This window comes from Aquarana catesbeiana, unplaced genomic scaffold (assembly GCF_042186555.1).
Source record: "Aquarana catesbeiana isolate 2022-GZ unplaced genomic scaffold, ASM4218655v1 unanchor228, whole genome shotgun sequence".
In the NCBI taxonomy this organism is placed as follows: Eukaryota; Metazoa; Chordata; class Amphibia; order Anura; family Ranidae; genus Aquarana; species Aquarana catesbeiana.
Window position 1 is genome coordinate 635,225 of NW_027362655.1, and position 10,934 is coordinate 646,158.

At 46.9% G+C, this 10,934-nt stretch overlaps 1 protein-coding gene across 2 annotated transcripts; it reads left to right on the forward strand.

Moving 5' to 3' along the window:
* Window positions 1-10,934, forward strand: LOC141121679 (uncharacterized). 2 transcript variants are annotated; one of them, XM_073611372.1, is made up of 8 exons: window positions 18-110; window positions 6,035-6,145; window positions 7,084-7,211; window positions 7,298-7,421; window positions 7,931-8,028; window positions 8,108-8,314; window positions 8,801-8,942; window positions 9,810-10,934. In XM_073611372.1, exons 2-8 carry the CDS (start codon window positions 6,097-6,099, stop codon window positions 10,634-10,636), a joined length of 1,575 nt encoding a protein of 524 aa, XP_073467473.1. In that variant the 5' UTR covers window positions 18-110; window positions 6,035-6,096; the 3' UTR covers window positions 10,637-10,934. The 2 variants fall into 2 exon arrangements, with proteins under 2 accessions (XP_073467474.1, XP_073467473.1); XM_073611373.1 differs by lacking the exon at window positions 6,035-6,145 and having other exon boundaries at window positions 1-110.

Sequence of the window (10,934 nt, forward strand, 5' to 3'; positions counted from 1 at the left end):
AGACAGGAAGTGATGTCAGGGACAGACAGGAAGTGATGTTAGGTACAGGCAGGACGTTCTATTTGGTGAGACGTAGAGAGAAGACAATGCAGGATCTGGCGGCAGAGGAGGTAATATGTAGATTAACCCCTTCAGGGGGATCAGTTGATGATTAATATATTTTGCGTCCAAAGCTGGCCATACATGGTTCAGTTTTATCGTTCAGCCAGCGAGTTGTAGGGTTGCCACCTTACGGGATTCACCCGGACAGTACAGGAATTGAATCATGTCCGGATTTCAGCCTGCCTGGTCCCCGGATACATTATTCACGCCAGGCTGTGGCTGAGAAGCTTCACACTGCAGCAGCTGCCAAAGTGCCGACTTAACAGAATACTGAACTTTCTCAAGTCATCTTCCAGGACGGCACCCTGAGAGATGACTGGTCCCACCTGACAGCCAGGAAACACAATCAAGATAGAGGTTAAAAACCCCACCCCTCCCGGTGTACCTCAGTTTTTGATTGTGTTTCCCCCCAGCAAAACAGTTTGTTATTTTCTAAGACCTAAGGCCGAGGGCTGGAGATCTCCCCCCAGGAGCTGGCCAACAGGCTTTGGAAGCCTCTGGGTCTGGTAGGGCTTGCCCTTCCTGGGAGGGTCTTCCCTATTTCTTGGGGGGGCAGGAAGAACCCACCAGAGAACTGAAGGACCCTGGGCACAGTGGAGGTTCCCAGAACTTCAGGGACCATATCTCCTGCTCCCCTTCCTTACCTGGCTAGAGTCAGTTTACAGGAGGATGCCGGTCAGAAGATCTCCTAGTTCTCCTCAGTTTGTTCCACTCTCTGCTCCTCCAGGGAACCGGAGTTCAGTGTGTGTGTTTGTCGGCACCATTTTGCCGAAGACCTCCTCCTGGGTGCCGGAAGTGAGTCACATCGCGCGCCTCACTAGACCAGTTTTTCAGAGCTTTTGAAAAATGGTGGCGCAGTGTTCAGATGGCGCTGCAGGAGGAATTCAACTTTAGAAGGAGATCGATCGGCAGGGAGCAGGCATCCACAACTACTCTCCCAGAGGGGGAACCCCGGTCATGGAACTAGAGGAGGGGCTGTCATTGCCACAGCAGTTCAGGAGACCACAGGGGGTGAGTCTACCTTGCTGGTGGGGGTAATGGAGGGGGAGGGTCCCCTAGCCCTTACCCTCACAGGTTACCATAGTGTATTTTCTGTCTTAGACTAATGGGCTCTCTTTCTTGCAGAAGCGGAAGCTATTGCCCAGGGAGTCGCCAGTAGACCTAGGTCTAAGACTCTTTCCCGGTCTAAGAGGTGTGGTTAACGCAATGAAAAATTGGCACCAGATCACATCAAGCCGTTTTGCTACAAATGTATAAACAAATTATCCAGGAAGGAGACCTCGCAGGTCATGAGAGATTTTCTCTCAGTACAGACAGAAATGTTAACTACCCTCAAAGGCTTCCAGGCAACCCTTAAAACTAGGAAGGAAGAGTCCCACCCTAGTAGAGAGGGTTCCTCCTCTCCTCTCAGGAATGTTCATCCACACACAGGGGCAGTAGATACACGTGCACTGAACCCCAAAACACCCCAACCTCTCAGGATTCTGAAGAGGAAGATGAGGAGGTAGAGGACTCCAATCGGAGCCTCCCTAAGGAGGGGGAGGATGTAGAGAATAGCCAGGAGGAGGAAGAGCACTCCAGACCAGGCAGACACATTTTTTTGGCAGATGATATGGAGGGTCTCCTGGGGGCAATATATGCTTCGGAGGAGATTCAGGAGCCCGAAGCACAGGTTTCCCCCAGGATAGAATGTATAGAGGCCTGGTCAGACCTCAGTCCAAGGTCCTCCCTATCCACCAGTCCCTCAAGGATATTATCTTGAGGGAGTGGAAGGAGCTGGAGAGGAAAGTTTTAAAATGTAAAATTTGGAAATGCAGGTGCCCCTTCAAAGAGGAGGAGGAGGAGAAGTTCTTTAAGACTCCCAGACTTGATGCGTCTCTAGCACAGGTGTCCAAACAGTCGGACCTCTCTTTTGAGGGTGCAGGCAATATACAGGTCCAGATGGACCGCCGGTCTGAGACCCTTCTGCGCAGAGCCTGGGAGGCCAATGCTGCGGCCATGAGCCCAGCACTGGCATCAGCCTGTGTAGCTAGAAATGCAGATTTATGGGTAAACAAGCTTATGGACCATGTAGCGCATACTTGCAAGTCCAAGCAACTCTTGGATTCCCTAGAAGTTATTGGAAAGGCAGTAGCCTACCTTGCGGATGCAGCAGTTGAAACTGTACATACGTCCGCAAAATCGGCAGCACTCCTAAACTCAGCTAGAAGGGCCATATGGGTTAAGACCTGGGATGGAGACCACACATCAAGAACACGGTTGTGTGGTTTACCTTTTGGAGGGTCCCTTCTATTTGGTACAGGTTTGGATCAGACCCTTTCCAGGTTCACAGAAATGGGCAAAAAGTTTCCTGTAAAGCCTAAAAAGGATAAAGGAAAAATTTTTTCGAGGCCCCCAGGTCAACAACCGCTTTAGAAATAGCAAGGAAGGCAAAAAGTGAGGCATCGGCAGGGGCAAGCAAAACGGAGGTCTCCTTTTCTCAGGCACAAAGCCTGCAGTGACACCAGCACCAGAGTGGGGGGGAGGCTCTCACAGTTTATCACACAGTGGGAGAAGATCTCACAGAGTTCTCTTATCCTTCAGTGGATAAGAGAAGGCTACAGACTGGAATTTGTTTCCGGACTTCCCCAATCCTTTCTTCTAACCCATCTACCCAGGGAGCGGCCAAAAGCTTTAGGGCTCTTAGGGAGTGTCAGACAGTTGGCAGACCAGGGGATCATCCTGCCAGTACCAGCAAGACAATGCGGATGGGGATTTTATTCCCATGTTTTTGTGGTTCTGAAGCCCTCCGGGAAATACTGCTTGATTATAAATCTAAAAAGACTAAACACATTCCTACAATACAAGACGTTTCGTATGGAGTCGGTGTATACTGTCAGGAAGCATCTGTTGAAGGAGGTCTTTATGGTCACCATAGACCTAAAGGATGCATATCTGCATGCCCCCATTTTCCCGGAGCATCAGGTGTTTCTACGCTTTGCAATCCATACAGATCAGGGTACCCAGCACTGGCAGTTCCGGGCCTTGCCCTTTGGACTGGCAGCCAGCCCGAGAGTCTTCACAAAGATTCTCGCAGAGGTCATCTCTTACCTGCACCCACAGGGGATCACACTGATCCCCTATCTGGATGACCTATTGGTCTACAACCTTTCCAGAGACTCTCTACTCTCCAATCTGGACAAGTGATAAGCACCTTGGAATCCCTGGGGTGGTTGATCAGTCAGGAGAAATCCTCACTGACTTCATCCCAGACCAAGGTCTTCTTAGGTCTCCTGGTAGACTCAGTAGTGCAGAGGCTGGTACTTCCCCAGGAGAAGGTAGAAGCCCTGATACGCACATTATCATCGATCATAGAATTGAAGGAAGCCTCCCGAAGGTTGATTATGAGCACTCTGGGACTCATGATGTCCTGTATTCCTGCGGTGCCAGCTCCACTCCAGGACCCTTCAACATTTCCTACTCTCCTCATGGGACAGAAAAAGAGAGTCAGACGTAGAGGTCGACCGATATGGGTTTTTCTCTGGCCGATATTTAGAAATCTCGGTGGCCGATGGCCGATATGTGATGCCGATTTTTTTGGGCCGATATATTAGGCCGATTTTTTTATTTATTTATTTTTTTTTTTATTTTTTTTTTTCCCCTTCATCTCATAAAATCTAACAGTTAGACCCCTTTCACACTGGGGCATTTTTCAGGCGCTTTTGGGCTAAAAATAGCGCCTATAAACTGCCTATAAAACGGCTCCCCTGCAGTCTCAGTGTGATATCCCGAGTGCTTTCACACTGAGGCGATGTGCTGGCAGGTTGTTAAAAAAAAGTCCTGCAAGCAACATCTTTGGAGCAGTGTATACCGCTCCTCCACCACTCCTGCCCATTGAAATGAATGTGCACTGCTGCCGAAGCACCTGCAAAGCGTTTCGGCAGCGGCGCTTCAGGGGTGCATTTAACCCCTTCCTCGGCTGCTAGCTGGGTTATAAGCGCCCCGCTAGCAGCCGAATAGCGCCGCTAAAATGACGGTAAAGCGCCGCTAAAACTAGCAGCGTTTTACCGTCAACACATGCCTGCTCCAGTGTGAAAGCAACCTTAAGTGATACAGAAATTTTTTTACATTTAAACATTTATTAAACAAAACAAACCTCCAATCAGTTCACTTGTATGTAGAATTTAGAAAAAAAACCTATATCTTAAATATTAAACATACAAAAACAGGTAATCAAAACTTTTGGACGAAAAAAAATGGGCTAACTTTACTGCTTAGTTTTTTTTTTTATTTATTAATGTATTTTTTCAAAAAAAATTGCGTTTGAAAGACCACTGCGCAAATACCGTGTGACATAAAATATTGCAACAGCCGCTATTTTATTCCCTAGGGTCTCTGCTAAAAAAAATATATATATAATGTTTGGGGGTTCTAAGTGATTTTCTAGCAGAAAATACCGGATTTTTACTTGTAAGCAACAAGTGTCAGAAAAGATTTAGTCTTTAAATGGTTAAACTGAGAGCTTCTACACACAGAATTTAGTTCATTGATAAGTGTAAACATTGTATCCTTCAGGTTCTTTTTATCAGATTTGGCAGGCTGCCCAGAGGAGGGAGAAGTCGCTTCAGTTCCCACATCCTGTGACAAGATCCGTGCTGTGTATGATGACCGGGGATCCTCCGAATGATGTAAACGCCGGCTCCGGAAGAGCGGCCTCAGAACGAGGCTTGGAACACAGTGGATGGCTGGCAGCAGGGGGAAGACGTCATCAAAAATGGACGTGTTTCATGAGCGTGTGCACTTGGATGCTCTGCAAGTCGCGCTCCTTCCTCAGCAGGCCTCGTTCTGAGGCCGCTTTTCCGGAGCCGGCGTTTACATCATTCGGAAGATCCCCGGTCATCATACACAGCACGGATCTTGTCACAGGATGTGGGAACGTCATCTCGACTTTCTGATACCATGCTTTTCATTTATATACTACATGTGAGTTGATCATACGTTGTCTATTAAATTGATTTTTTTTTAAAACGACTGCACCCAGAGGTGCCTCTCCACTTGTGCTTTAAATCAGACACAGGGAGACAGATGACAATCTATAAAACACACATCCTAGTGTTCCATGGACATTAGAACAACTCATGGAAATTAGAGTGCTCCATAGATGTTAGAGCACACCAGGCATGCTAGAGTGACCCATAGACACTAGAGAATCCCATAGACAAAGCAACCCATGGAGGTTAGAGCGCCCCATAACCTTTGGAGCACCCCATAGATGCTACAGTAACCCAATAGACAGATTATCCCATGGATGCTAGAGCACTCTATAGATGCACCCCATAGAATGCCCCATAGGCAGAGTACCCCATAGATATTAGTGACCCATGAAGTTTAGCATGCCCCAATAAACTGAGTAACCCATGGATATTAGAGCGACCCAAGGAATTTGGAGCACTATGTAGGGTTGCCACCTATCTCTGGCATTCACCAGAACAGTCCAGGTTTTGACATATGTGTCTGGGTTTCAGTCCACCTGAAACCCAGACACATTATTCAGATTGAACTGTGGCTTCCCAATTAACATAGATAGTCACACACAAATCTATTGCCATCTGTTAACTCAGCTTGGCCACACCCACTGTTTGCCTTGGCGTGTGTGTAGCGCACCACATTACTAGAAGGTCTTTTGCAATCCTATAGTGTATACTACATACAAAATTGCTGGGCGTCGCTAAAGTGTTCAGGTTTGGCATGAAGAAAAGGTGACAACCCTAGCGAATTGACTGAAAAAAACTAAAGTGATCCCCCCATTCACACATTGGAGGGGGATGGGGGAATCCTCCCAGCTGCACTATTGTATTCTGACAATGGGGGGCGCTCCTCCGCTCTCAGAATACACAGATCAGTGATGAAGCTATTGGCTGCAGCCGCTGATGGAGTGACTTTTATCCTGCAGTGACCACACATGGATGGAAATGTGACCGATCCCTGCTGAACCAGCTGAATTTCCATGTCTCTATGGTCACCATAAGTGACTTCCTCCCCTCCCCCTCATCTCCTTCATTATGTAAGTCATGCTGAGATAATCTCCCATTGGCTGAGCAATATTCTCATTTGTCTCTGAGCTCCTTCTTGCTATTCCTCGTCCTGCCTGTTATTTCCTTGGATTGATTTTCTGTGTAGTGACCCCGGCTTCATCTCTTGGATGCGCTCGTCTGTTGCTTGTCCTGACCTTTATCCTGATTCCTGGATCTCCTCCTCATCTCTCCTCCATATCCTCTTACACAGCTTTTCTCCACACCTGCAGTGACCCTGGGGGGTGGAAACTTGGGACCAGCACTCAGCAAAATCCATCCCCACCATTAGGAGCTCTGGAGAAAATTGTCTGGTATTTACACTCCGTTCCTCCGCACGTCACCTGATCACATGAGAGCTTACTTTCACAGATTCCTGACAGATTTCTGTATGGTAAAGATCAAAGTTTACTCTTCAGTTTAGGAGAGGTAGGACACACCCAGGAACAATGATTTGGTTTGCATGGAAGCCTCATATAGAGGACCCCTCAAATCTCCCCATCCAAATGTCCCTGCATTGTTGTTGTTCAGTCATTTAGTCGTGTCCGACTCTTTGTGACCTCATGAACCATAGCGCTAGGCTTTTCTGTCCTCCACTACCTTGCTGGGCTTGCTTAACTTCATGTTCATTGACCTCACAGCTCCTCCTCCCAATGTCCCTTCATCTGACTCTTTTTTTTCTTCTGTCTGATGCTCTTAGGATGTAGGCGGACCCTTGGTATCCTCACTAGCAAAGTGGGACTGTTTGTCCTGTGTTGTATGTATTGATGTCAGCATTGCTTACAACTAGATTTTAAACTCTAGCCAGAGAGGTGAGGAGGAGTCTGGGAGGTCACATGACATCACTCATCTCTATTAATAAAACACAGACCTGACTGGAGAGGTGAGGAGGATTCTGGGAATTTCATTTACATTTACTATTTGTGTTCAGATCTAGAGTTTTCCTCCTGTGAAGTCTGGAGATCATATGACCATCACATTGCCTCCACCTCCCTCCCTGATAGAATAGAGAAATACAAAGAAGATTCTAGAAGTCACCGGAGAGATCATGGAGGAGAGGTGAGCGGTGCTGGGAATTCTGGGACATTATCCAGTAACAGACAAGGGATGTGTCTGGATGGTGACTGTATCATTGTGTGTGTCAGGTTCCTATAAGGTGTCAGGATGTCACTGTCTATTTCTCCATGGAGGAGTGGGAGTATTTAGAAGGACACAAGGATCTCTACAAGGACGTCATGATGGACAATCAGCCGCCCCTCACATCACTGGGTAAGTGGAGACTTTATTGTAAGAGTGCTTTCACACTCAGCGCCTGGGCGTCGGCGGTAAAGCAGCACTATTTTTAGCGCCGCTTTACTGTCGTTTTAGCGGCGCTATTCGGCCGCTAGCGAGGCGCTTTTAACCCCCGCTAACAGCCGAAAAAGGGTTAAATCTGCCCGCAAAATGACGTTGCAGCGGCGGTTTGCCGGCCCCATTGATTTCTATGGGCAGGAGCAGTGAATTCAACGCTCCTTCACCGCTGCAAAGAAGCTGCTGGCAGGACTTTTTGTGACACCCTGCCAGCGCAGCACCCCAGTGTGAAAGCACTCGGGCTTTCATACTGGGTTTGCAGCTGAGGCTTTTTACAGGCGCTATTTTTAGCGCTAAAGTGCCTGAAAAACGCCTCAGTGTGAAAGGGGTCTAACGGAGAGAGCAATACAGAGGGTCCACCTAGATCCCCCATCATCTGATAAACACATAGAAACAATGTATTCAGTCAGTGTGTGTGTTTCCTACAGATGGATCCAGTAATGGGAACCCACCAGAGAGATGTCCCCGTCCTCTGTATTCCCGGGATTCCACACAGGAAGATCACACCATCCCTCACCATCATCAGGTAGATGATTGACAATTATTGGTAGTTCTGATTTATACACAGCATGTTTGTTACAATTAATATTTTATTATGTATTCAGAGTGGAAACCTCTGGGATGATAATATTGATGTTAAAGAAGAATATAAAGAGGAGGATGAGGAGTATGGAGTGATGGAGGAGTTTTCAGAAGGACACAAGGATATGATGGAGCCACCTAATACCAGGAACCCACCAGAGAGATGTCCCTGTCCTCTGTATTCCCGGGATTCCCCACAGGAAGATCACACCATCCCTCACTGTTACAAGGTTGGTGGGACAGAGCATATAAAACACAGACTCATGGAGACAATGTGTGGATTTTTATGTGATGTCACAATAAGGCTACTTTCACACTTGGGCGGGCGGGCGTCGGCGATAAAGCGCCGCTATTATTAGTGGTGCTTTACCGTCGTTTTAGCAGTGCTATTCAGCCACTAGCGAAAAAGGGTTAAAACCACCCGCAAAGCGCCGCTGCAGTGGCGCTTTGCCGGTGGGTCGGCGGCACTGCCCATTGATTTCAATGGGCAGGGGGCGCTTTAGGAGCGGTGTGTACACCGCTCCTACAGCGCTGCAAAGATACTGCTGGCAGGACTTTTTTTTACTGTCCTGCAAGCGCACCGGAGAGGCTCTTTACAGGCGCTATGCAGGCACTATTTTTAGCGCTGTAGTACCTGTAAAGCGCCTCCAGTGTGATAGCAACCTAATAAAGCTTATATTTAACTGATGATATTTTCTTTCATTCTCTTATTTAAGAGTGGAGATCCAATCGATATAGAATTTGAGGTTAAAGGAGAAGAAGAAGAGAAGTATGTGAGGGATGATCAGCAGTCTATGGAGGAGGATGGAATAACGAGGACATTTATAGAGGAGGACACTCCTACAGAGATCAGCACAGGTGGGTCATTAACACTAAATACATTCCTCCACCCATACTGCTCTCTGATTGGTCCAGAGTAGACCAAGGACTGGGTGATATCAACCTGGTCACTTTCTTGAGCTGTGTTCCCCGTCCTGTATTCCTGTATTTCTCTCGGATAATCTTCCTTCTCTGTGCTGCAGACACAATTTATGTATCTAGACTGGATTTATGGAGATTCTGGGGTTCAGCTGGCAGCAAAATGTTGATTTTCACCATAGCTGTTACTAGACATAGGCACCTGGGGCATGTGCTTTGAGTCTTCTGCCCCATGCCTGGGTCTGGCAAGATCTCTGATAGAGCAATTCTGTTGCTTGCGGGCTGTGTCGGGTGGAGGGATATGTCTGTATAGTCTCAGACCCAAGTCACTGAGTGCAGTCTCAGGAGATGGGAGTGCGTGGGACCTCTGCAACTTGTCTCAAGTAAACATTTACTGTAAAGCTTTCACTAATTACTGAATACCAATATTATAAGTTTTGTATGGATTTTAAGAGAGAACCCTATGCAAAAAAACAAGAAAAAGTGTGGGGTCCACAATCCATACCAGACTCTCAACCGAGCATGCAGCTTGGCTGCCCAGGAAAGAGTGAGGGGCTGTGAAGTGAGCATGCCCCCTCCTGTACCATACCAGGTCACATACTCTTAACATGGGGAGAATGTCTTGCCAAGTCTATTCACTCCTGGATAGAAAGTTTAACTACAATGTATGAGCTCGTATCGGGGGAACATGAGGAATTTGTACAACATAAGGCATCGGGAAATGTATATCTGCCTGCAGAAAACAGGGGGCATATTGGAACTCTAATGCTCATGTGTCTAACAATAATCTCTTCACTTCTATTTTAGTAGATGGACGGGAGATGAGGAAAACCTCAGAGGATTGTCTCACTTTGTCTCCAGACTGTAAAGTAGAAGATGAGGACATCACACAGTATAGTCCAGGAGAAAACCCGACTACCTCAAATGTCCATCCGGCACCACACAGTGTAGATGGACCATCGTATTCCTCTTATCCTGGGGAACCTCAGACTGTGAGGGGCGGTGCTGTCCTTCCAACAGATAAGAGGTTTTCCTGTACTGAGTGCGGGAAATGTTTCCATTATAAATCACATCTTAACGTACATAAAAGATCTCACACAGGGGAGAAGCCATATTCCTGTCCTGAGTGCGGGAAATGTTATTTATATAAGGTCAATCTTCAAACACATCAGAGATCTCACACAGGTGAGAAGCCTTATTCCTGTTCTGAGTGTGGGAAATGTTTTTCAGTCAAGTCCACTCTTTACACACATCAGAGATCTCACACTGGGGAGAAGCCGTATTCCTGTCCTGTGTGTGGGAAATGTTTTTCAGTAAAGTCCAATCTTCACACACATCAGAGATCTCACACGGGGGAAAAGCCGTATTCCTGTTCTGAGTGCAAGAAATGTTTTTCAGTGAAGTCCAATCTTTGCAGCCATCAGAGATCTCACACAGGTGAGAAGCCACTTTCCTGTCCTGAGTGCGGGAAATGTTTTTCAGATAAGTCCAATCTTTATACACACCAGAGATCTCACACGGGGGAGAAGCCATATTCCTGTCCTGAGTGTGGAAAGTATTTTTCACGGAAGTCCAATCTTTCCAGACACCAGAGATCTCACACGGGGGAGAAGCCACTTTCCTGTCCTGAATGAGGGAATTGTTCCTCACTGAAGTCCTGTGTTCCTGTACATCAGGGATCCCACACAACTTTCAAGGTGTATTAGTGTCTTAAGTGCAGGAAATGTATTCTATATGAATCTTGCTGGACATCACAGCTCTCATGTGAAGAAGCACACCCTGATATACACCTTAGATATACTACATGGCTGATCTTCATCATGTAAGGAACAGTTCATAAGGAGATCAGAGTTCACCAAGGACATGGATGAAGTGTTGTACTGTGTTGGCCATTGATAGTAGAAAAATAAAAATGGAGTTATTACCTTTTCA

Excerpts from the sequence above, each read along its gene's own strand:
- LOC141121679 (XM_073611372.1), top strand. The coding sequence starts at position 6,097 with ATGGTCACCATAAGTGACTTCCTCCCCTCCCCCTCATCTCCTTCATTA. Across the intron at positions 7,212-7,297 it reads GGAGAGATCATGGAGGAGAG|GTTCCTATAAGGTGTCAGGA; the intron begins GTGAGCGGTGCT and ends TGTGTGTGTCAG. Across the intron at positions 8,029-8,107 it reads CCATCCCTCACCATCATCAG|AGTGGAAACCTCTGGGATGA; the intron begins GTAGATGATTGA and ends TTATGTATTCAG.